Source organism: Taudactylus pleione, unplaced genomic scaffold (genome assembly GCF_031769625.1).
Source record: "Taudactylus pleione unplaced genomic scaffold, aTauple2 ptg000200l, whole genome shotgun sequence".
Taxonomy (NCBI): Eukaryota; Metazoa; Chordata; class Amphibia; order Anura; family Myobatrachidae; genus Taudactylus; species Taudactylus pleione.
Window position 1 is genome coordinate 12,189 of NW_028284602.1, and position 26,587 is coordinate 38,775.

Sequence of the window (26,587 nt, forward strand, 5' to 3'; positions counted from 1 at the left end):
GCAGGATGTAATACTCAGCTACAGATACTATTATGTTACTTACTAAGGTTATACTCTAATCCCCACTAGTAGGAGAGATTAGTATACTGCCCCCATACATTAGGCAGGATGTAATACTCAGCTACAGATACTATTAAGTTACTTACTAAGGTGCCAGTGTTATACTCTAATCCCCACTAGTAGGAGAGATTAGTATACTGCCCCCATACATTAGGCAGGATGTAATACTCAGCTACAGATACTATTATGTTACTTACTAAGATGCCAGTGTTATACTCTAATCCCCACTAGTAGGAGAGATTAGTATACTGCCCCCATACATTAGGCAGGATGTAATACTCAGCTACAGATACTATTATGTTACTTACTAAGGTGCCAGTGTTATACTCTAATCCCCACTACTAGGAGAGATTAGTATACTGCCCCCATACATTAGGCGGGATGTAATACTCAGCTACAGATACTATTATGTTACTTACTAAGGTGCCAGTGTTATACTCTAATCCCCACTAGTAGGAGAGATTAGTATACTGCCCCCATACATTAGGCAGGATGTAATACTCAGCTACAGATACTATTATGTTACTTACTAAGGTGCCAGTGTTATACTCTAATCCCCACTAGTAGGAGAGATTAGTATACTGCCCCCATACATTAGGCAGGATGTAATACTCAGCTACAGATACTATTATGTTACTTACTAAGGTGCCAGTGTTATACTCTAATCCCCACTACTAGGAGAGATTAGTATACTGCCCCCATACATTAGGCAGGATGTAATACTCAGCTACAGATACTATTATGTTACTTACTAAGGTGCCAGTGTTATACTCTAATCCCCACTAGTAGGAGAGATTAGTATACTGCCCCATACATTAGGCAGGATGTAATACTCAGCTACAGATACTATTATGTTACTTACTAAGGTGCCAGTGTTATACTCTAATCCCCACTAGTAGGAGAGATTAGTATACTGCCCCCATACATTAGGCAGGATGTAATACTCAGCTACAGATACTATTATGTTACTTACTAAGGTGCCAGTGTTATACTCTAATCCCCACTAGTAGGAGAGATTAGTATACTGCCCCCATACATTAGGCAGGATGTAATACTCAGCTACAGATACTATTATGTTACTTACTAAGGTGCCAGTGTTATACTCTAATCCCCACTAGTAGGAGAGATTAGTATACTGCCCCCATACATTAGGCAGGATGTAATACTCAGCTACAGCTACTATTATGTTACTTACTAAGGTGCCAGTGTTATACTCTAATCCCCACTAGTAGGAGATATTAGTATACTGCCCCCATACATTAGGCAGGATGTAATACTCAGCTACAGATACTATTATGTTACTTACTAAGGTTATACTCTAAGCCCCACTAGTAGGAGAGAAGTCACCATGAGTCCGGCCCCGGAACTGGAATCCTCTTCCCAAACAAAACCAGCGATGTCCGTGTCGTCCCGGGAGCTGGATGTGAAGGAGACGGCAGGGAAAGACCATCAGGAATCTCCAGTTACTGACACCCAGCATTCTGCGCGGTCGGGGAGAGAGGAGAGGAGCCGTCCCGGGTGAGAACTGTGTGTGTTTCAGGGGCTATTGCCTCTGTGCCATGGTCAGGTGAGATAGTAAAATAACATCGATGTGGTTTAATGATCCTTAAGCAGTGCCCTAAATAACCCCCTAGAGCTTCCCTCCCTCTCCTCCCAGTGTGTGGTGCTAGTAATTCATAACAGCTGGAGCCCACCATTGGCTGACTAACTTGGACAGCTCGTCCCTGCTCTGTTGTAGATTGCATCTAATGCCAGCTGCACACTTGGGCGATGCCACCAGATGAGACCTGCAATGTACAGGCCGAGGAGGACTCGGCTTCATTACCTGGCCAGCCCAATGTGCACAGATACGGGTTACCCTGCTGGACAACCAATGCTCCTCCAGCAGAGCGTCTCCCTGAAGCCCTGCACAACTATTAGAAAGGGGCACTATGGGTATAGTTGTTTAAACCCTAATTTAGTATATTACTGTAGTCTTTCAAAGCATTAGAATATTCACAGGGCTGTACCAACATCTGGCCAATCAGCATTAGAATATTCACAGGGCTGTACCAACATCTGGCCAATCAGCATTAGAATATTCACAGGGCTGTACCAACATCTGGCCAATCAGCATTAGAATATTCACAGGGCTGTACCAACATCTGGCCAATCAGTATTAGAATATTCACAGGGCTGTACCAACATCTGGCCAATCAGAATTATAGTAGTCACAGGGCCGTACCAACGTCTGGCCAATCAGCATTAGAATATTCACAGGGCTGTACCAACATCTGGCCAATCAGTATTAGAATATTCACAGGGCTGTACCAACATCTGGCCAATCAGTATTAGAATATTCACAGGGCTGTACCAACATCTGGCCAATCAGCATTAGAATATTCACAGGGCTGTACCAACGTCTGGCCAATCAGCATTATAGTAGTCACAGGGCTGTACCAACATCTGGCCAATCAGCATTATTGTAGTCACAGGGCTGTACCAACGTCTGGCCAATCAGCATTATAATAGTCACAGGATTGTACCATTATCTGGCCAATCAGCATTATAGTAGTCCCAGGGCTGTACCAACATCTGGCCAATCAGCATTAGAATATTCACACGGCTGTACCAACATCTGGCCAATCAGTATTAGAATATTCACAGGGCTGTACCAACATCTGGCCAATCAGCATTAGAATTTTCACAGGGCAGTACCAACATCTGGCCAATCAGAATTAGAATATTCACAGGACTGTACCATTATCTGGCCAATCAGCATTATAGTAGTCACAGGGCTGTACCAACATCTGGCCAATCAGCATTAGAATATTCACAGGACTGTACCATTATCTGGCCAATCAGCATTATAGTAGTCACAGGGCTGTACCAACATCTGGCCAATCAGCATTAGAATATTCACAGGGCTGTACTAACTAATAGCCAATCAAGCATTACAATATTCCCAGCAGCACCCACTAACTCTGTGAAATCTCCGCTGTTCCCCACTCAGAACTCCTCCCCCCAAAACATCAGCATTTGAAGAATTTAAAGTGGACAGGGGGAGCGAATTGAACAGAATATTTAAGGAGAACAAATCCATCCTGGCCGACAGGAGAAGGAAACTGAAGGAGGTCACTCAGCGAATAAATATCATCAAGAATGAAATAGATACAACAACCCGGAATCTGAACGTGACCAAGCTGGAGCGGGAGAAGCAAGGTATGAGTGTGAGGCTTCATCAGGAAGAGCTAAGATTCAGAACCAACAGCAGACCATGGCAATCTGTGTCTCGTCAGCTACATATCCCATTAACTATTGTTACTGTAAAAGTACTGCTGCGGAATTACTATATAATAAGGATAAAAGGTACAGTTTCCACCTATATTAATTCTAATATATTCAGAGGAAGGAGAAACAACATTCCCCCATGGGTCACATAGGGTGTTATTCTTCCGTCTCCTCAATGTCTCACATAGGGTGTTATTCTCCCGTCTCCCCCATGGGTCACATAGGGTGTTATTCTCCCGTCTCCTCCATGTATCACATAGGGTGTTATTCTCCCGTCTCCTCCATGTATCACATAGGGTGTTATTCTCCCGTCTCCCCCATGTATCACATATGTTGTTATTCTCCCGTCTCCCCCAGGTCTCACATAGGGTGTTATTCTCCCGTCTCCCCCATGTCTCACATAGGGTGTTATTCTCCCGTCTCCTCCATGTCTCACAGAGGGTGTTATTCTCCCGTCTCCTCCAGGTCTCACATAGGGTGTTATTCTCCCGTCTCCCCCATGGGTCACATAGGGTGTTATTCTCCCGTCTCCCCCATGTATCACATATGTTGTTATTCTCCCGTCTCCCCCAGGTCTCACATAGGGTGTTATTCTCCCGTCTCCTCCATGTCTCACATAGGGTGTTATTCTCCCGTCTCCTCCAGGTCTCACATAGGGTGTTATTCTCCCGTCTCCTCCAGGTCTCACATAGGGTGTTATTCTCCCGTCTCTCCCAGGTCTCACATAGGGTGCTATTCTCCCGTCACCTCCAGGTCTCACATAGGGTGTTATTCTCCCGTCTCCCCCATGTCTCACATAGGGTGTTATTATCCCGTCTCCCCCATGTCTCACATAGGGTGTTATTCTCCCGTCTCCTCCATGTATCACATAGGGTGTTATTCTCCCGTCTCCCTCATGTCTCACATAGGGTGTTATTCTCCCGTCTCCCCCATGTCTCACATACAGTGTTATTCTCCCGTCTCCCCCATGTATCACATAGGGTGTTATTCTCCCGTCTCCCCCAGGTCTCACATAGGGTGTTATTCTCCCGTCTCCTCCATGTCTCACATAGGGTGTTATTCTCCCGTCTCCTCCATGTCTCACATAGGGTGTTATTCTCCCGTCTCCCCCATGTATCACATAGGGTGTTATTCTCCCGTCTCCCCCATGTCTCACATAGGGTGTTATTCTCCCCTCTCCTCCAGGTCTCACATAGGGTGTTATTCTCCCGTCTTATTCTCCCGTCTCCTCCAGGTCACACATAGGGTGTTATTCTCCCGTCTCCTCCATGTCACACATAGGGTGTTATTCTCCCGTCTCCCCCAGGTCTCACATAGGGTGTTATTCTCCCGTCTCCTCCATGTATCACATAGGGTGTTATTCTTCCGTCTCCTCCATGTATCACATAGGGTGTTATTCTCCCGTCTCCTCCATGTCTCACATAGGGTGTTATTCTCCCGTCTCCTCCATATCTCACATAGGGTGTTATTCTCCCGTCTCCTCCATGTATCACATATGGTGTTATTCTCCCGTCTCCTCCAGGTCTCACATAGGGTGTTATTCTCCCGTCTCCTCCAGGTCTCACATAGGGTGTTATTCTCCCGTCTCCCCCAGGGGGACGTTACTCCCCATAGGGTGTTAGTCTCCCGTCTCCCCCAGGGGGACGTTACTCCCCATAGGGTGTTAGTCTCCCGTCTCCCCCATGTCTCACATAGGGTGTTATTCTCCCGTCTCCCCCATGTATCACATAGGGTGTTATTCTCCCGTCTCCTCCATGTCTCACATAGGGTGTTATTCTCCCGTCTCCCCCATGTATCACATAGGGTGTTATTCTCCCGTCTCCCCCATGTATCACATATGTTGTTATTCTCCCGTCCCCCCCAGGTCTCACATAGGGTATTATTCTCCCGTCTCCCCCATGTATCTCATAGGGTGTTATTCTCCCGTCTCCTCCATGTCTCACATAGGGTGTTATTCTCCCGTCTCCTCCAGGTCTCACATAGGGTGTTATTCTCCCGTCTCCCCCATGTCTCACATAGGGTGTTATTCTCTCGTCTCCCCCATGTATCACATAGGGTGTTATTCTCCTGTCTCCCCCATGTCTCACATACGGTGTTATTCTCCCGTCTCCCCCATGTATCACATAGGGTGTTATTCTCCCGTCTCCCCCAGGTCTCACATAGGGTGTTATTCTCCCGTCTCCTCCAGGTCTCACATAGGGTGTTATTCTCCCGTCTCCCCCAGGTCTCACATAGGGTGTTATTCTCCCGTCTCCCCCAGGTCTCACATAGGGTGTTATTCTCCCGTCTCCTCCATGTGTCACATAGGGTGTTATTCTCCCGTCTCCTCCATGTCTCACATAGGGTGTTATTCTCCCGTCTCCCCCAGGTCTCACATAGGGTGTTATTCTCCCGTCTCCCCCAGGTCTCACATAGGGTGTTATTCTCCCGTCTCCTCCATGTCTCACATAGGGTGTTATTCTCCCGTCTCCTCCATGTCTCACATAGGGTGTTATTCTCCCGTCTCCCCCATGTATCACATATGGTGTTATTCTCCCGTCTCCCCCATGTATCACATAGGGTGTTATTCTCCCCTCTCCTCCAGGTTTCACATAGGGTGTTATTCTCCCGTCTCCTCCAGGTCACACATAGGGTGTTATTCTCCCGTCTCCCCCAGGTCTCACATAGGGTGTTATTCTCCCGTCTCCTCCATGTATCACATAGGGTGTTATTCTCCCGTCTCCTCCATGTATCACATAGGGTGTTATTCTCCCGTCTCCTCCATGTCTCACATAGGGTGTTATTCTCCCGTCTCCTCCATGTCTCACATAGGGTGTTATTCTCCCGTCTCCTCCATGTATCACATATGGTGTTATTCTCCCGTCTCCTCCAGGTCTCACATAGGGTGTTATTCTCCCATCTCCTCCAGGTCTCACATAGGGTGTTATTCTCCCGTCTCCCCCAGGGGGACGTTACTCCCCATAGGGTGTTAGTCTCCCGTCTCCCCCAGGGGGACGTTACTCCCCATAGGGTGTTAGTCTCCCGTCTCCCCCATGTCTCACATAGGGTGTTATTCTCCTGTCTCCCCCATGGGTCACATAGGGTGATATTCTCCCGTCTCCTCCATGTATCACATAGGGTGTTATTCTCCCGTCTCCCCCATGTATCACATAGGGTGTTATTCTCCCGTCTCCCCCATGTATCACATAGGGTGTTATTCTCCCGTCTCCTTCATGTATCACATAGGGTGTTATTCTCCCGTCTCCCCCAGGTCTCACATAGGGTGTTATTCTCCCGTCTCCCCCAGGTCTCACATAGGGTGTTATTCTCCCGTCTCCCCCAGGTCTCACATAGGGTGTTATTCTCCCGTCTCCTCCATGTCTCACATAGGGTGTTATTCTCCCGTCTCCTCCATGTCTCACATAGGGTGTTATTCTCCCGTCTCCCCCATGTATCACATAGGGTGTTATTCTCCCGTCTCCCCCATGTATCACATAGGGTGTTATTCTCCCCTCTCCTCCATGTCTCACATAGGGTGTTATTCTCCCGTCTCCTCCATGTATCACATAGGGTGTTATTCTCCCGTCTCCTCCAGGTCTCACATAGGGTGTTATTCTCCCGTCTCCTCCATGTCTCACATAGGGTGTTATTCTCCCGTCTCCCCCATGGGTCACATAGGGTGTTATTCTCCCGTCTCCTCCATGTCTCACATTTGGTGTTATTCTCCCGTCTCCTCCATGTATCACATAGGGTGTTATTCTGCCATCTCCCCCATGTGTCACATAGGTGTTATTCTCCCGTCTCCTCCATGTCTCACATAGGGTGTTATTCTCCCGTCTCCCCCATGGGTCACATAGGGTGTTATTCTCCCGTCTCCTCCATGTCTCACATTTGGTGTTATTCTCCCGTCTCCTCCATGTATCACATAGGGTGTTATTCTGCCATCTCCCCCATGTGTCACATAGGTGTTATTCTCCCGTCTCCTCCATGTCTCACATAGGGTGTTATTCTCCCGTCTCCCCCATGGGTCACATAGGGTGATATTCTCCCGTCTCCTCCATGTATCACATAGGGTGTTATTCTCCCGTCTACTCCATGTCTCACATAGGGTGTTATTCTCCCGTCTCCTCCATGTATCACATAGGGTGTTATTCTCCCGTCTCCCCCATGTATCACATAGGGTGTTATTCTCCCGTCTCCCCCATGTATCACATAGGGTGTTATTCTCCCGTCTCCTTCATGTATCACATAGGGTGTTATTCTCCCGTCTCCCCCAGGTCTCACATAGGGTGTTATTCTCCCGTCTCCCCCAGGTCTCACATAGGGTGTTATTCTCCCGTCTCCCCCAGGTCTCACATAGGGTGTTATTCTCCCGTCTCCTCCATGTCTCACATAGGGTGTTATTCTCCCGTCTCCTCCATGTCTCACATAGGGTGTTATTCTCCCGTCTCCCCCATGTATCACATAGGGTGTTATTCTCCCGTCTCCCCCATGTATCACATAGGGTGTTATTCTCCCCTCTCCTCCATGTCTCACATAGGGTGTTATTCTCCCGTCTCCTCCATGTATCACATAGGGTGTTATTCTCCCGTCTCCTCCAGGTCTCACATAGGGTGTTATTCTCCCGTCTCCTCCAGGTCTCACATAGGGTGTTATTCTCCCGTCTCCTCCAGGTCTCACATAGGGTGTTATTCTCCCGTCTCCCCCATGGGTCACATAGGGTGTTATTCTCCCGTCTCCTCCATGTCTCACATTTGGTGTTATTCTCCCGTCTCCTCCATGTATCACATAGGGTGTTATTCTGCCATCTCCCCCATGTGTCACATAGGTGTTATTCTCCCGTCTCCTCCATGTCTCACATAGGGTGTTATTCTCCCGTCTCCCCCATGGGTCACATAGGGTGTTATTCTCCCATCTCCTCCATGTCTCACATTTGGTGTTATTCTCCCGTCTCCTCCATGTATCACATAGGGTGTTATTCTGCCATCTCCCCCATGTGTCACATAGGTGTTATTCTCCCGTCTCCTCCATGTCTCACATAGGGTGTTATTCTCCCGTCTCCCCCATGGGTCACATAGGGTGATATTCTCCCGTCTCCTCCATGTATCACATAGGGTGTTATTCTCCCGTCTACTCCATGTCTCACATAGGGTGTTATTCTCCCGTCTCCTCCATGTATCACATAGGGTGTTATTCTCCCGTCTCCCCCAGGTCTCACATAGGGTGTTATTCTCCCGTCTCCTCCATGTATCAAATAGGGTGTTATTCTCCCGTCTCCTCCATGTATCACATAGGGTGTTATTCTCCCGTCTCCTCCATGTCTCACATAGGGTGTTATTCTACCGTCTCCTCCATGTCTCACATAGGGTGTTATTCTCCCGTCTCCCCCAGGTCTCACATAGGGTGTTATTCTCCTGCTCCTCCATGTCTCACATAGGGTGTTATTCTCCCGTCTCCTCCATGTCTCACATAGGATATTGCCTACAGCATTGCTACATGTTAATGCTCAGGAAAATTTAACAGAGTTATATGGGAATCCCCATATACACAGCAGCATGACACATTGTTAATTGTTTTAATGTATAGTTTTCCACACTTTGGGGCTGACTGTAAGTCGTGCGCAAAGTGGCTTTATTTACGATGGTTAGCGCACATCTCCGATGGTGGGCAGGAGGTGTAGTTCGCTCGCAGTGTCTCCCAGCCGCAGCCTGAAAGACAGGCTGCGGTGTTTGGGAGGCGGAGTGGGGACATTCCCTGGCAGCATTCCTAGAAACAAAGGCGCATTGCCCCTGTTTTTCGGGATGGGTGAGGCCAGGGTCTGCGTGGGTGCATGTAGAATTCCTGGCCTCGTAAGATGCCAGGACCCGGCCAGGCTGCGGGAAGCTTTAGCTCCTGGCAGCCTGGCCGAAGGGACAACAATTGCGACCGATGGTTGAGATCGTTCCGATGGTAACTCCAGTCCGCGACCTTGTTCTCAGCACTGGGATCACGCAGATGCAGCAAGGAGGTGTCTGATTTGCATTTTAAATGGACGGAATTGTTCAGCCGCTTGTGTGCGGCTGCAGAATTCCGTCCATCGCTGAATCAGGCCCGTAGTGTGCTATACAGAGGGGGTTGGGGGCGCATAAGTGGATTCCAATGATCTATTCCATATACAACCGTGCGTCTAAATTTGATCTGCGACTCTGAATGAAAGTTATCGGGGGGGACATGCACGGAGTGACTCAGACACATACGCAGAAGATAAACATTGTCCATTTCTGTGACTATCGGCTTCGCGCGCCACTCTGATTCAGGGCCTTTATGTTAGTGTGTGCCTTTCCCTGTAGCAGAGCGTTTACCCTGTTTGCTCTGCGTGAATGGCTGTAATGAGGACACAGGTGATCATGTCTCCCAAACAGGGGAATACATCGATGGCCAAGGGCAGGTGATCATTGACGAGCAGGAGTTCATGCTCATCGTCCGGCTGAAGGACCTGAAGAAGCAATACCGGGGAGACTACGATGAGCTGCAGGACCTCAAGGCCGAGGTGCAATACTGCCAGAAGCTGGTGGACCAGTGCCGCCAACGACTACTCACAGGTACGGCCCTCTATGCAGCTAATGAGCTATAACCACATATCTCTTAGGGGCCCATTTATCAAAGTGAATTTGAGGTGAATTCCCCGAAAACACCTGTTTTCGGGGGTTTACCTCAAATACTAAGTATCCCCCGGATGTATGAAGGAGGGACCGCAGCATGTACTGTATCTCTGATACCTGCTGCGATCCCTCCATTGCCGCCGGCAGCCGCCTCCCCCATAGGTTTCTATGGGGGATGCGATGCTGCCAAATGTATCGCATTCCCGATATTGGCCCCAGCAGCTAACGCCATCTGAAGATAGCGTTAGCCGCTGTAGTCTATGGGGACTTACCGCATATCAGCCGGCGGAGGGATCTCCCAGATTCCTCCGTCGGCAATGGGCGCCGCTCATGTGCAGTCCGTGGGAGCGATGGGCATTACCAACGGAGAGTCTGCTTTGGTTCTGGTCTTCAAAAAGTTCTTCCAGTATGCTCTGCAGTACCGTCTCATCTGGATACTCCTCCTCCTCCTTATCAAGAATTCACTGATGTCTTCAGTAAAGCTGGTGCTGATGTACTTCCTCCTCACTGTGAATGGGATTGTCCAATTGATATAATCCCTGGGAAATTTCCTCCCACAGGGCTAACTAATCTGTCAGGATTTGGCCTAGGATCGGCCATTGCTCACCTTTGCACCGACTTCCCCTGATGTTCCGTGGGGCCAGACGTCAGCTAGGGCGGAGGGTAACGCGCTATAAGTATTATACTTAGTGCCAAGTGAACTGCCTTGGACTGCTCCGTACCTGGTTTCTGCGGTTGCAGTCATGGATGCGGCCATGACAGTTTGCATCACCTGACTACGCCATACCCAATGGTAACATGATAGTGGTCAGCTGACGCTGTCCACCAATGATCTGCTACTGCAGGGGATAAAGCCAGACTACAGACCACAGGAAGTTGCCTGAGCAATGTTGTCGTTTTCCAGTGTCTGCTGATGCTATTTGGTTCCAGGTCTGTCCTTGTGTTACTCCTGTGATTATCAGTACCGACTCTTGTGCTCCAGTGTGTTCAGAATCTCTCTCCAGTGCTTGCAGCGATTACCTAATCATTGTGCTCCAGTGTGTTCAGAATCTCTCTCCAGTGCTTGCAGCGATTACCTAATCATTGTGCTACAGTATGCTCAGAATATCTCTCCAGTGCTTGCAGCGATTACCTAATCATTGTGCCCCAGTGTGTTCAGAATATCTCTCCTGTGCTTGCAGCGATTACCTAATCATTGTGCTCCAGTGTGTTCAGAATATCTCTCTAGTGCTTGCAGCGATTACCTAATCATTGTGCTCCAGTGTTCTCAGAATCTCTCTCCAGTGCTTGCAGCGATTACCTAAGCATTGTGTTACAGTGTGTTCAGAATCTCTCTCCAGTGCTTGCAGCGATTACCTAATTATTGTGCTACAGTGTGTTCAGAATCTCTCTCTAGTGCTTGCAGCGATTACCTAAGCATTGTGTTACAGTGTGTTCAGAATCTCTCTCCAGTGCTTGCAGCGATCACCTAATTATTGTGCTACAGTGTGTTCAGAATCTCTCTCCAGTGCTTGCAGCGATTACCTAATCATTGTGCTCCAGTGTGTTCAGAATCTCTCTCCTGTGCTTGCAGCGATTACCTAATCATTGTGTTACAGTGTGTTCAGAATATCTCTCCAGTGCTTGCAGCGATTACCTAATCATTGTGTTACAGTGTGTTCAGAATATCTCTCCTGTGCTAGCAGCGATTACCTAATCATTGTGTTACAGTGTGTTCAGAATCTCTCTCCAGTGCTTGCAGCGATTACCTAATCATTGTGCTCCAGTGTGTTCAGAATCTCTCTCCAGTGCTTGCAGCGATTACCTAAGCATTGTGTTACAGTGTGTTCAGAATATCTCTCCTGTGCTAGCAGCGATTACCTAATTATTGTGCTACAGTGTGTTCAGAATCTCTCTCCATAGCTTGCAGCGATTACCTAATCATTGTGTTACAGTGTGTTCAGAATATCTCTCCTGTGCTAGCAGCGATCACCTAATCATTGTGCTCCAGTGTGTTCAGAATCTCTCTCCTGTGCTTGCAGCGATTACCTAATCATTGTGCTCCAGTGTGTTCAGAATCTTTCTCCAGTGCTTGCAGCGATTACCTAATCATTGTGTTACAGTGTGTTCAGAATATCTCTCCAGTGCTTGCAGCGATTACCTAATCATTGTGCTCCAGTGTGTTCAGAATCTCTCTCCTGTGCTTGCAGCGATTACCTAATCATTGTGCTCCAGTGTGTTCAGAATCTTTCTCCAGTGCTTGCAGCGATTACCTAATCATTGTGTTACAGTGTGTTCAGAATATCTCTCCAGTGCTTGCAGCGATTATCTAATCATTGTGCTCCAGTGTGTTCAGAATATCTCTCCAGTGCTTGCAGCGATTACCTAATCATTGTGCTACAGTGTGTTCAGAATGTCTCTCCAGTGCTTGCAGCAATTACCTAATCATTGTGCCCCAGTGTGTTCAGAATATCTCTCCAGTGCTTGCAGCAATTACCTAATCATTGTGCTACAGTGTGTTCAGAATATCTCTCCAGTGCTTGCAGCAATTACCTAATCATTGTGCCCCAGTGTGCTCAGAATCTCTCTCCAGTGCTTGCAGCAATTACCTAATCATTGTGCCCCAGTGTGTTCAGAATCTCTCTCCAGTGCTTGCAGCGATTACCTAATCATTGTGCTCCAGTGTTCTCAGAATCTCTCTCCAGTGCTTGCAGCAATTACCTAATCATTGTGCTCCAGTGTTCTCAGAATCTTTCTCCAGTGCTTGCAGCGATTACCTAATCATTGTGCTACAGTGTGCTCAGAATATATCTCTCCAGTGCTTGCAGCGATTACCTAATCATTGTGTTACAGTGTGTTCAGAATATCTCTCCTGTGCTAGCAGCGATTACCTAATTATTGTGCTACAGTGTGTTCAGAATCTCTCTCCAGTGCTTGCAGCGATTACCTAATCATTGTGTTACAGTGTGTTCAGAATCTCTCTCCAGTGCTTGCAGCAATTACCTAATCATTGTGTTACAGTGTGTTCAGAATATCTCTCCTGTGCTAGCAGCGATTACCTAATTATTGTGCTACAGTGTGTTCAGAATCTCTCTCCATAGCTTGCAGCGATTACCTAATCATTGTGTTACAGTGTGTTCAGAATATCTCTCCTGTGCTAGCAGCGATCACCTAATCATTGTGCTCCAGTGTGTTCAGAATCTCTCTCCTGTGCTTGCAGCGATTACCTAATCATTGTGCTCCAGTGTGTTCAGAATCTTTCTCCAGTGCTTGCAGCGATTACCTAATCATTGTGTTACAGTGTGTTCAGAATATCTCTCCAGTGCTTGCAGCGATTACCTAATCATTGTGCTCCAGTGTGTTCAGAATATCTCTCCAGTGCTTGCAGCGATTATCTAATCATTGTGCTCCAGTGTGTTCAGAATATCTCTCCAGTGCTTGCAGCGATTACCTAATCATTGTGCTACAGTGTGTTCAGAATGTCTCTCCAGTGCTTGCAGCGATTACCTAATCATTGTGCCCCAGTGTGTTCAGAATATCTCTCCAGTGCTTGCAGCAATTACCTAATCATTGTGCCCCAGTGTGCTCAGAATCTCTCTCCAGTGCTTGCAGCAATTACCTAATCATTGTGCCCCAGTGTGTTCAGAATCTCTCTCCAGTGCTTGCAGCGATTACCTAATCATTGTGCTCCAGTGTTCTCAGAATCTCTCTCCAGTGCTTGCAGCAATTACCTAATCATTGTGCTCCAGTGTTCTCAGAATCTTTCTCCAGTGCTTGCAGCGATTACCTAATCATTGTGCTACAGTGTGCTCAGAATATATCTCTCCAGTGCTTGCAGCGATTACCTAATCATTGTGCCCCAGTGTGTTCAGAATATCTCTCCAGTGCTTGCAGCCATTACCAAATCATTGTGCCCCAGTGTGTTCAGAATATCTCTCCAGTGCTTGCAGCGATTACCTAATCATTGTGTTACAGTGTGTTTTCAGAATATCTCTCCTGTGCTTGCAGCGATTACCTAATCATTGTGCTCAAGTGTGTTCAGAATCTCTCTCCAGTGCTTGCAGCGATTACCTAATCATTGTGCCCCAGTGTGTTCAGAATCACTCTCCAGTGCTTGCCTCAATTACCTAATCATTGTGCCCCAGTGTGTTCAGAATCTCTCTCCAGTGCTTGCAGCAATAACCTAATCATTGTGCCCCAGTGTGTTCAGAATCACTCTCCAGTGCTTGCCTCAATTACCTAATCATTGTGCCCCAGTGTGTTCAGAATCTCTCTCCAGTGCTTGCAGCGATTACCTAATCATTGTGTTACAGTGTGTTCAGAATCTCTCTCCAGTGCTTGCAGCGATTACCTAATCATTGTGTTACAGTGTGTTCAGAATATTTCTCCAGTGCTTGCAGCGATTACCTAATCATTGTGCTACAGTGTGTTCAGAATCTCTCTCCTGTGCTTGCAGCGATTACCTAATCATTGTGTTACAGTGTGCTCAGAATATATCTCTCCAGTGCTTGCAGCGATTACCTAATCATTGTGTTACAGTGTGCTCAGAATACATCTCTCCAGTGCTTGCAGCGATTACCTAATCATTGTGCTACAGTGTGCTCAGAATCTCTCTCCAGTGCTTGCAGCGATTACCTAATCATTGTGTTACAGTGTGTTCAGAATCTTTCTCCAGTGCTTGCAGCGATTACCTAATCATTGTGCTCCAGTGTGCTCAGAATATATCTCTCCAGTGCTTGCAGCGATTACCTAATCATTGTGCTACAGTGTGCTCAGAATCTCTCTCCAGTGCTTGCAGCGATTACCTAATCATTGTGTTACAGTGTGTTCAGAATCTCTCTCCAGTGCTTGCAGCGATTACCTAATCATTGTGCCCCAGTGTGCTCAGAATATCTCTCCAGTGCTTGCAGCGATTACCTAATCATTGTGCCCCAGTGTGTTCAGAATCTCTCTCCAGTGCTTGCAGCGATTACCTAATCATTGTGCTCCAGTGTGCTCAGAATATATCTCTCCAGTGCTTGCAGCGATTACCTAATCATTGTGCTACAGTGTGTTCAGAATCTCTCTCCAGTGCTTGCAGCGATTACCTAATCATTGTACTCCAGTGTGCTCAGAATATCTCTCCTGTGCTTGCAGCGATTACCTAATTATTGTGCTCCAGTGTGTTCAGAATATCTCTCCAGTGCTTGCAGCAATTACCTAATCATTGGGCTACAGTGTGTTCAGAATCTTTCTCCAGTGCTTGCAGCGATTACCTAATCATTGTGCCCCAGTGTGCTCAGAATATATCTCTCCAGTGCTTGCAGCGATTACCTAATCATTGTGCTCCAGTGTGTTCAGAATATCTCTCCTGTGCTTGCAGCGATTACCTAATCATTGTGCCCCAGTGTGTTCAGAATATCTCTCCAGTGCTTGCAGCGATTACCTAATTATTGTGCTACAGTGTGTTCAGAATCTCTCTCCAGTGCTTGCAGCGATTACCTAATCATTGTGCCCCAGTGTGTTCAGAATCTCTCTCCAGTGCTTGCAGCGATTACCTAATCATTGTGCCCCAGTGTGTTCAGAATCTCTCTCCAGTGCTTGCAGCGATTACCTAATCATTGTGCTCCAGTGTGTTCAGAATATCTCTCCAGTGCTTGCAGCGATTACCTAAGCATTGTGTTACAGTGTGTTCAGAATATCTCTCCAGTGCTTGCAGCGATTACCTAATCATTGTGCTCCAGTGTGTTCAGAATATCTCTCCAGTGCTTGCAGCAATTACCAAATCATTGTGTTACAGTGTGTTCAGAATATCTCTCCAGTGCTTGCAGCGATTACCTAATTATTGTGCTACAGTGTGTTCAGAATCTCTCTCCAGTGCTTGCAGCGATTACCTAATCATTGTGCTACAGTGTTCTCAGAATCTCTCTCCAGTGCTTGCAGCGATTACCTAATCATTGTGCTACAGTGTTCTCAGAATCTCTCTCCAGTGCTTGCAGCAATTACCTAATCATTGTGTTACAGTGTGCTCAGAATATATCTCTCCAGTGCTAGCAGCAATTACCAGCCATAGTACCGCTGTCACTACAGCATCCAGCCATAGTACCGCTGTCACCACAGCATCCAGCCATAGTACTACTGTCACTACAGCATCCAGCCTCAGTACCGCTGTTACTACAGCACCAATCCTCAGTGCCTTGTTGCTTCCTGGGTTCTCTGGTGTATATATTAGTAGCTACACTAGGGTTTAGGTTAATCCTTGTGTGTAGTATCCTCTAGGGCCACTGTAGCAAGCCTCTCTATTCCTGTGAGTACCAGTTACCTGACAAGAGGCCCACGACTTGCCAGCTGGGTGCAGCTAAACCCATATCCTGCTAGGAGGGGTCACTGGAGAACACCAACCGTCTGGTTAGCCTCCGGACCTTTGGTCAGGTCTTGCCAACGACTGGTACTCGTGGATGAGGAGACCTTGTGTACAGGCCCCACGTCTCATACTTCCTCTAGCCCTGAATCTCAGCTTGCACCCCTCAGCAGGGGACTCCATACAGCCGGTCGTGATACTATCGCTCCCAAAAACAAAGGCCATGACTGACAATATCCAAGAGAATTTGGAAAAAGGGTTCATCTGCACTTCCACCTCTTCTGCTGGTGCAGGCTTCTTTTTAGTAAAAAAATTTAAAAAAGGAGGTTTGCGCTCCTGCATCGATTACACTGGACTGAATGATATTACCATTAAAAAACGCTATCCCCTCCCTCTGATCATAGAGCTTATTGATCGAGTCAGCGAAGCCACCTTCTTCTTCAAATTGGACTTGCGAGGAGCATATAATCTCTTACGAATTTTGGGAAGGAGACGAGCAGAAGACCACTTTAACTCCCATGACATTCACTACGAATACCTCATTATGCCCTTCGGTCTCAGCAATGCTCCCGCAGTTTTCCAGCACTATGTCAATGAGATCTTCTGTGATCTGTTGTACAACATGTTGTCTATCTTGACAATAATCTCATATTCGCCATTGATCTGGCGGAAAATCACCGGCAAGTAAAAGGAGGTTCTGACATGTTTCCATTCCAATCATCTTTACTGCAAATTGGAGAAGTTTGTCTTCAAAGTCAAGTCTATTCCCTTCCTGGGATATAGAATTTCATGTTCTGGTCTCAAAATTGACACAGAAAAGCTCCAAGCAATTCAGGAATGGCCGCTTCCTAATACTCTCCAGTCTGTTCAGCACTTCCTTTGGTTTGCGAACTACAGTAATATCACAAATTCATAAAGAACTTTTTCACCATCATTGCACCTATTATCGCTCTTACCCGGAAATATGCCAAACCGTCCCGATGGTTAGAGGAAGCAAAGGAAGCCTTCCAAAAAATCAAACAGAAGTTAATTTCAGCTCCTGTTCTTCGTCAACTTGATGTCACACAGCCATTCGTCTTGGAAGTAGAGGCTTTGTCTTTTTGTCCAGGGGTCCAGAGCCAAAAGGCTGATGCCCTCTCTCACTCCATGGAGCAAGAAAATGAGCCTTTCTCTGCAGTCGGAGTAGAATCCTCACCACCTGTTGGGAAAACTCTTATCAAGCCCATATTATGCAAGCAACTGCTACATTGAGCTCATGCCTCCTGCTTCACAGGTCATGCAGGCATACAAAAGACTTGAGTCCATTTCCAGGTCTTACTGTAGGCCTTCTATTAAAAAAGACTTCCAAGATTTCATTGCCTCTTGTAACAAGAGTGCCCAGCATAAAGTGCCTTGACAGTCTCCAGATGAGCAGTTGAAGTAACTCTCTGTTGCACATCAACCATGGACACATCTGTCGATGGACTTAATTAACGAGCTCCCAGTTTCAAACAAATGCAACACCATCTAGGTGGTAGTTGATTGGTTCACCAAGATGGCTCACTTCATACCCCTCACTGGTCTTCCGTCGGCTCCCAAGTTGGCTCAATTATTCATACAAGAAATCTTCAGACTTGCTAGCTCTGGAAATTATCTCTGACCAGGGAATGCAGTTTGTCACCAAGTTTCGGCGTTCCTTGTGCTCTTCAATTTAAGTCAAGCTCAATTTCTCTACTGCCTACCACCCCCAGTCCAATGGCCAGACAGAGTCATACAAGGTCTGGAGTCATTTCTTCATCTATACGTATCCTCCTATCAGGACAACTGGGCTGAACTGCTTAATTGGGTGGAACTCTGTCACAACAATCAGTACCATTCCTCATCTGGTTCCATGCCCTTTTATTCCACCTATGGCCTTCTCCCTCGAGTTCCTAAGTTTTAGCCTCTTCCTGCCTCATGGGTTCCAGCAGCTGACCGTACCTTGCAGCACTTTTACAAGATTTGGAAAGAGATCTGCTCCTCCCTTGAGAAGGCTTCTGAGCGGTACAAGAAGTCCGAAAAAATTGTAAAATATGATATTAGCCAATAGTTGCGCTGTCTAAGCTGCTAGAAAAGTAGTCTATATCTCCCTGATGTTACCCTCACCAGACAATACACAAAAGAAGAAATAATTGGAGAATACCACTTTGCGCTTTTAGATGTAATAGTATAATATAACTTATCTTATGCGATAACTGGAGAACCTCTTCACAATAAATCCTCAATGTGATAAATGGGAGATGTGTGCTCCAGTGATAATGAACATGTAAAAATGAAAAACAAAAGAATTCTAGTGCAGACACCTTAAAACATATAGAATATAAATGTCCACAATAGTAAAAATGTCACAATTGGGCTCAAGATAATTTCCAAAGAAGGAATATTTTAATGAGTATTTTCCAAATGGTAAGATCCTCAATGTCAGATACATATAGCAATTTCCATAGCTGGTACATCCAGAAATAACTTTTAAAAATGATGAAGGTGGCCTCCTACCAGAATCCAGTGATTATTGTGCATGTAGAGATTTTATGGATGGTCTCACTGCCCGCAGTAGTCCTCCAACCTCACAGATCTGCTATGGAAATTGCTATATGTATCTGACATTGAGGATCTTACCATTTGGAAAATACTCATTAAAATATTCCTTCTTTGGAAATTATTTTGAGCCCAATTGTGACATTTTTACTATTGTGGACATTTATATTCTATAAGTTTTAAGGTGTCTGCACTAGAATTCTTTTGTTTTTCATTTTTACATGTTCATTATCACTGGAGCACACATCTCCCATTTATCACATTGAGGATTTATTGTGAAGAGGTTCTCCAGTTATCGCATAAGATAAGTTATATTATACTATTACATCTAAAAGCGCAAAGTGGTACAAGAAGTCCGCTGACAGGAAGAGGAGAACAGTTCCCAGTCTAAAGCAAAGAGATAGAGTTTGGCTCTCTACACGAAATCTGCGGTTAAGAGTTCCATCCATGAAATTTGCACCCGCTACATTGAGCAATTCGCCATTGAGTGTGTTTTCAACCCGGTTTCGTTCAAACAAGCTATCCTCCCTTCATGTGGATACACAATTCTTTCCATATTGCTTTATTGAAACCAGTCATACTCATCCAGTTTCATTCAGCACTTCCAAAGGCACCCAAAGTCCAGACTCATCGTGGAGTCGAATACAAAGTGGCAAATTCTAGAATCCGCTATGTATGTCCCCAATACTTGACCGACTGGAAGGGCTACAGCCCAGAAGAACGTTCCTGGACTCTTGCCTCTGATGTCCACACTCCTCAGTTGATCCGAGCGTTCCATGCCAAGTTTCCACGTGAGCCTAAGAGGTTTCCTGGGGCAACCAAGGAGAGAAGTGCGGTCACTCTCCGGACCCTATAAACCAGCTTCTTACAACTCTGGTGTCTGGTGACTCATCGGTTAATCTGCTTACCATCGGCTGGCTGCGGTGACTCATGGGGTCTCGCAACCGGCAGCCACAGTTTAGGGGAAGAGGCCAGGAAATCTCAGTCAGCCGACAGAGATCCTGGCTTCTTCCCTCCTTCGCAATGGTGGTGACACGCCTCTGTTTCGGGAAACGGATGGCATCGCCGCCCGGTCCCCTCCCACAAATGGCAGCAGAATGTCAATCACTGACAGTCTGCTGCCCGTTTGCGTGCGGCCTCACAGACCCATTCTGCACATGCGCAGAATGGGTCTGGCTCCTGTGCAGATTCCCAAACTGCTGAATCAGGCCCTGAGAATTGTAAAGGAACCAGTCGATGATTTGCACTGAGAACACAGGGAAATGTAACACAGGAATGCACTGAGATCTGTAAAGGATCCAGCTGAGAGCTAACTAGTAATTAGCATGAAAGCTGACACCAGTAACACAGGGAGGCAGCTGGGGAACTGATGCAAATAGCACTGGAGAACAGCGAGAGGGCTGAAGCAACACACTGAGGAATTAACATGGAGAAACACTGGTGAGTATCACATTCACGGGAACAGCGAAGCTGAACAGCAATATCCTGTTCCTGGAATCAGTCTAAATACCCGTGGGTAGCTGGTCATTGGATCAGAAAATCAGCTGAGTGACCGCAGGACTACCATTGGGGAGAGTTTAGTCAGGTGATAAGGACAAACATGGCCAGTACCCCAGGATGTATGCACGGAAGCCCTTGCAGACCCCAGGGAGAATACTCAGCCAATACTCTCCTCCACTCCCAGCGACTGAACATCTAAGCCCAAGGGGGCCAGCGCGGAGGAGAGTAGCGGCCGGTCCCAGGCCACATCCTGAAAGTACCCCCCCCCTTTCAGGGTGTACTCCGGAAACCTAGGAAGTGTACTAGAAAACCTTCAAGAACTCGAAACTTGAGACACCAAAAAAATAATTCAGATTTGGTATGAAGAACTTGTAGATTTACCAATCTTCAAAAAATCTTCAAGAACTCGAAACTTGAGACACAAGGAAAACAAAAACAAACAAAAAATGAAAAAATTTCAGCCTCGGTATGAGGAACTTGTAGATCTACCAATCATCAGTTGATATCTAGTACGAAAAATATGTTTTTTTTTCTTCCGAACAGTTGTAGTTCTCATTAGGTAACTCCCGAGGGAATATATGACTCGGAAGAATAGGCTCTGCCAACAGAGGATCCTCAGGAAACGGGACATTGCCTTGTATAGGATTGAATTCTGACTCCAAGTCCGTATCTAATGGAAGAATTAATTTGTCTTGAAAACTTAGAGGACTCATGGGACAAGCCAAGCAAAGCATAACCAACTCTGATGGTGTTGATTCCTCGAGACTTCTTCCGGACCGATTGATTTTGCACAGGATTGTCTTGAGAAGGAAGCAAAGAAGTGTATCTGAGTTTGATGTTAGAAGATGGTAAAGTTGGACCAAGAACTTTATCAGCGAAGGTGTCTGTAAGCAAACTTGTAGGAGCAAATTTTTTAAGTACAGCTGTAATGAAAGCATCTAGATCCTGGAGCATTGGATCTTTTGACTCTTTCAGTGCATGCACTCTGAAACTTGAGAGAAGAAATTCAAGCTTATTTTTAGAAGTGATTCCATATGCTGGAACAGTTCTCATAATGGCTTCAACTTGACCAAACAGGGCGACATACTGTGTCACATCAAATGTAATGAATGTTGAAGCACCAGATGAGCTCAGAGTGGATGAATCATCATTAGGAGTAGAAAAGGAACTACCTTGAAATTCCTCAGGCCGACAAACAGAAGACATAACTGAAACTAGTTGATGTTCCTTACTGGAATCAACCGATGGAATCAAATGAAAACCAGAGGAGCTGGAGTTGGCTAAACTCGAAGAGACCCTTGAATGGCCAGGTGGAACCGAATTGAAACTAGGAACTCTAGAAGCTGCTGGAAGCAGCTTCCTGAGAGGATTTGCTCAGAAAATAATTCTCTGCTGAACAAGGTGTCACTCAATTCAAACAAGCCATTCACATCAATAATCTCGGCCCTGAAACTCTTTGCTTTCACTCGCTTGGATTTTCCACCTTTGCGGCCCATGATAAGGTATCTATATCTTTCTATCAATATTCTCTGCAATTTTGCCTCCATAGTTTCTTTATTAACAACTTGACTTTTACTTATAGACTCCAAGATTCCCGTGAATGTTAAGCCTTTCCAGCAGTTATCTTTTCCCAAGGAAATTTGCTTAGAATTAGAAGTTTTAGCTGCAAGACCTATTATGAGAAGAAGGTGAAGGGTGAACATGGAGTTTTCTTAGTCTTTAACTTAGAACCTTTCCCTTCCTGAAATGTGGATACCTCAGACAAAATAGTCATACCAACTAGGATGGACAAATCACTTGAAACTTCCTTTTGTGGTGCGAGACTTGAAACTCCTTCCTGGGGTATGAGACTTGAAACCCCATCGGGGTGTGAAATTTGAAACAGAGACCCCATCCTGTGGTGTGGAACTTGAAAACCCCTCTTAGGGTACGAGATTTGAAACCCCCTCTTGGGGTGCAAAGCTTGAAACCCCCTCTTGGAGTACAAGACATGAAACCCCCTCTTGGGGTGCAAGACATGAGACCCCCTCCTGGGGCATGAAACTTGAAATGAAGACCCCCCTCCTGGGGTGTGAAACTTGTAACGAAAACCCCCTCTTGGGGCATGAAACTCGAAACAGAGACTCCCTCCTGGGGCGAGAAACTTGTAACCCCCCCCCTGGGGTGTGAGGCCTGGAACTCCCTCCTGGGGTACGAGACTTGAAACTCCCTCCTGGGATGAGAAAGCAGAAGAAACTTTATCCGGATTGCAATATCCAGGCTGTGACTGGTAGAAACTGAATCCGGGCTGTGACTGGTAGAAACAGAATGTGATGTGTCTCGGACTTTAGGAGGTTGAAACATTCTCCCAAAATTCCCTCGATGAGGGTAGAAGCATCTTGTAACAGGGCCCCAATCGAAAACTTGAACTTTCTTTTGTTTGATGGACATCACCTCTTGTCTGTAACTGAAGAAACCGGAACCACCGATGGCTGATGGGAAGAACCAAAAGCGCAGACGTAGGGATTCTCACACTTGCCTTCTCGGTGGGTGCAGAGCACAGTCTTTAAGAAGGTGATCGTCATAACCACAATATAAACACAAATGTAGTTCCCGGCGCCGCTGACGTTCAACCTCAGTAAGTTTAGGGCGCAGGAAACTTTGATGCCTTACTTTAGTTTGCTTGGAAAAGATGTTAGTTAAGTCAGAAGTAGCACTAGAAAGATTGGGAATAACTTGAAAATATTTCGAGAGAAGATTTTGTAATTGTTCTAGAAGCCCGTAGAAATGTTCTAGGTCACAAATATCAGACAACTGGGAGGCCAGAGGACACTTGAGAGGTCGACTAGTAGATAACAGAAAAAATGTATTCCGTAGGAGTAGTTGGAACTTGATAACAAAACTCCAGAGAAGAAGACACAGGAGAATTCACAGGTGAGACTTGTGATGTGACTGGAGTCAAAGCAGCAAGAACAAAATGAATAACCTTCAATTGACTAGAAGTTCCTCAGATGAGGACAAAAAGCCAGGGGCTTAGGGTGGCTAGGGAACAACTAGGCGAGTGACTAGGTCTTTTTATTGTGGTCCTCTGGAAGGAATTGTGTATATTGGCCAATTCCATCTTAAGTATTCAGGTCCCTTTTAGCCCTAAATATTTTCTACTTCCTATAGGCATTCCTGGGGCATCTCCTCTTCAAAATAAATTATTTACTCAGATGGTTTTGGTGGTCAGATGCATTATTGCTTCAGCATGGAAGAAGTCTGAAACGCCTATGGGTCTGATTATGGCTAAAATATGGCATGTCCACTCCATGGAATACATCACTAACATAATGAAGGGCTCCTCCACAAATTTCATTAAGGTCTGGGAACCCTGGACCAGTTTCTAGTTTATTGAGCTGTTCTGCTATAGCCACGTCCAGTCGGGTCTCTCCCCTTCCCTCCTTCCCCAATCTCCTGCTTTCTCTCTTTTCTGCTGCTCTTTTTCTTTCCCTTTTTCTTCTCGTTATTATTTCTCCTTTTTTCCGATCTCTCTTTCTCTCTCTTTTCTCAATATAGAGAAAAATAGATGAGAATGTTTCGCTGCACATCTGTTTATCATACGTTTAGACCTCTGCGTAGGTCGCTTTTGTACTGTCTCTTATCTCACTAATAAACTATGTAAGAAAAAAAAAAAAAGCAACGTTGAACAGTAATTTCCTGTTCCTGGAGTCAGACTAAATGCCCCTGGGTAGTCGGTACTTGGATCAGAGGATCAGCTGAGTGACCGCAGGACTACCATTGGGGAGAGACTAGTCAGGTGATATGGACTAACATGGCTGCGCCCATGCCCGGCACCCCGGGAACCAGGACGCACGCACGGAAGCCCTAGCAGACCCCAGGGAGAATACTCAGCCACCACTCACCTCCACTCCCAGCAGCTGAACACCTAAACCCAAGGACGCCGGCGCAGAGGTGAGTAGCGGCTGATCCCAGGCCACATCCTGACATGGCACACAGGCTGCACGCCAGAGTTCTCTCCTAAACCCCAGTATGGGCACAGCCATGTTGATCGCAGCATCCAATCCCTGGGGATCCACCCCTATAAATTCCATTTCCTGATTGGCTCCTGTTGCCAGTACAATGTCGCTTCTGCTGAAGTTACAGCTCTGTGCTGAGCTCTCAGGTACTCTGTATCTGAATGGTTCCAGTCCGTAACATACCAGTTGCAGGTCTGGTAATCAAGTCTCCAATTCCATCTAGTACTCCAGTCTGGTTTTACCACAGAGACTTGTTCATATCTACCTCCATCAGTGCCAGTTGATATGTCCAAACATTGGTCCCGTCCGATATCTCCAAACATCGGTCTCATCCGATATATTCAAACATTGGTCTCAAACCAGTACAGTTCTTCGATTCATCAACATCGGTCTTAAACCAACCAAGTTCTTCAATTCAGCATCACAGGTCTCATACCGGCTCTACTCCACCCAGCTTCATCCACGCCTCCCAAGTCTAATCTGCAGGCTCTCACGCCTCTTCTGACCAACTCCAAACCTCAGATCAGACGTGACAGTCCCAGAGAGACTCATGATATATGTAAATACCTATATATGTGTTACATATGTCCTGTGCCTATCCTACTGTTAGAGAAGCGTTTGTCTGTTAGTGACCTGTGTACTGTGTATAAGAGCTGGCTTATGTCCAGGTTATATTACGTGTGAATGTGATAACACACGCTAGTGGCTCCGGCATGATGGGTAATGTGTAGAATAGATGTGAAGTCTGCCCTCTGGTGTTTCATTTTAAAAAAAATATTTATCATGTAAATGTGTGACAGATGTCAAAGTACAGATGCGTTCTCATACACCGAGGCGCAATACGCCATGGGGACGCTGATATCTTGACAAGGGAGTTAAGATAGGCGTCTAAATACCGACGCCTATCTTAATCCCGACGCTGGAGCACAGACGGATGGATGCTCGAACGAGGTAAGTCCGGGGCGCCCGTCCTCTTAGCCGCAGGGAAGGTGGGTGAGGGCAGTCAGCGGGATTAGCGTTAGGTTTTGGGGGGAAGGTTAGGTTTAGGCACCACTGGGGGGGTGGTTAGGGTCAGGCACCACTGGGGGGGTGGTTAGGTCTAGGCACTAAGGGGGGAGGGTTAGGTTTAGGCATGAATGAGGGGGGGACTTAGGTTCAGGAACTAACAGGGAGGGTTAGGCTACCAGAAGGGAGGGTTAGGGGGAGAAGAGAAGAGGGTAAGTTTATTCACCCAACCCCTGTCGGGATACCAACCATTGGGATGCCGCTGTCTGTATTCTGACAGGAGGTATCCCGACAGCCGGCACATCATACCGATTCCCTTCATATACAGACTCAGACGCACACAGGTATACAAGTCACATGTCAAATGAATCAGTGCGGTCATGTGACAATAGATTGCCAATCAGAAGCATTTTCTGGTAAAAAAGAAAGCACGGCACAGGACCTGGCACGCAGGGAAGGGCTGTTTGGCGTGACTGCAGCAATAGTGAATGAGGACACATCTGTACCTCCGTACTCTTCTTTTCCTACCTGGGAGAGGGATCTATGAGGCACCACCTCCTCTCTGTGTGTCCCCAAATCTAGTTGTGCAAATAGGTCACCAATGAAAGCACTTGCTCCCTGTGGGGTGGAAAAATTTAATGGCTACAATTTTTGTGGGGTGCTGATGATGATATTTGTGGGGTGCTGATGATATTTGATGATGATATTTGTGGGGTACTAATGATATTTGTGGGGTGCTGATGATATTTGATGATATTTGTGTGGTTCTGATCTTTGTTAGATGATGATAATCTTTGTGGGGTGATGATATTTAATAGTGATTATCTTCCTATCCGACTCTCTCACCTGCTTCTTACTCCCCACTAGGGCACCTAACACTTGGTTGCTTATTTTCTGTTGCTTATCTGGGTGTTATGGTCGCTAATGTAGCAATATACAGTCAGGTGCATAAATATTGGGACATTGACAGAATTTTCATATTTTGGCCTCTATTCACCACCACAATGGCTTTGAAATGAAACAGACAATATGTGCTTTACCTGCAGACTTTCAGATATATTTGAGGGTAATTACATCCAAATCAGGTGAACGGTGTAGGAATTACAACGGTTTCTATATGTGCCTCCCACTTTTTAAGGGGCCAAAAGTAATGGGACAAACTAAACAATCCTAAATCTAACTTTCACTTTTTAATACTTTGTTGCAAATCCGTTGCAGGCAATTACAGCCTGAAGTCTGGAACGCATAGACATCACCAG

The 26,587-nt window shown here is 46.2% G+C and overlaps 1 protein-coding gene across 1 annotated transcript in view; it reads left to right on the forward strand.

The window, feature by feature from the left end:
* The first annotated feature begins 1,387 nt into the window (after positions 1-1,387).
* LOC148518678 (kinesin-like protein KIF9) overlaps positions 1,388-26,587 on the forward strand; it is a 31,731-nt gene continuing 6,531 nt past the window's right edge. The window contains exons 1-3 of the mRNA XM_088477196.1: positions 1,388-1,578; positions 3,053-3,261; positions 9,711-9,890. Of these exons, the coding sequence (XP_088333322.1) occupies positions 1,409-1,578; positions 3,053-3,261; positions 9,711-9,890 (559 nt within the window). The 5' untranslated portion in view covers positions 1,388-1,408. The remainder of the gene's footprint in view (positions 1,579-3,052; positions 3,262-9,710; positions 9,891-26,587) is intronic.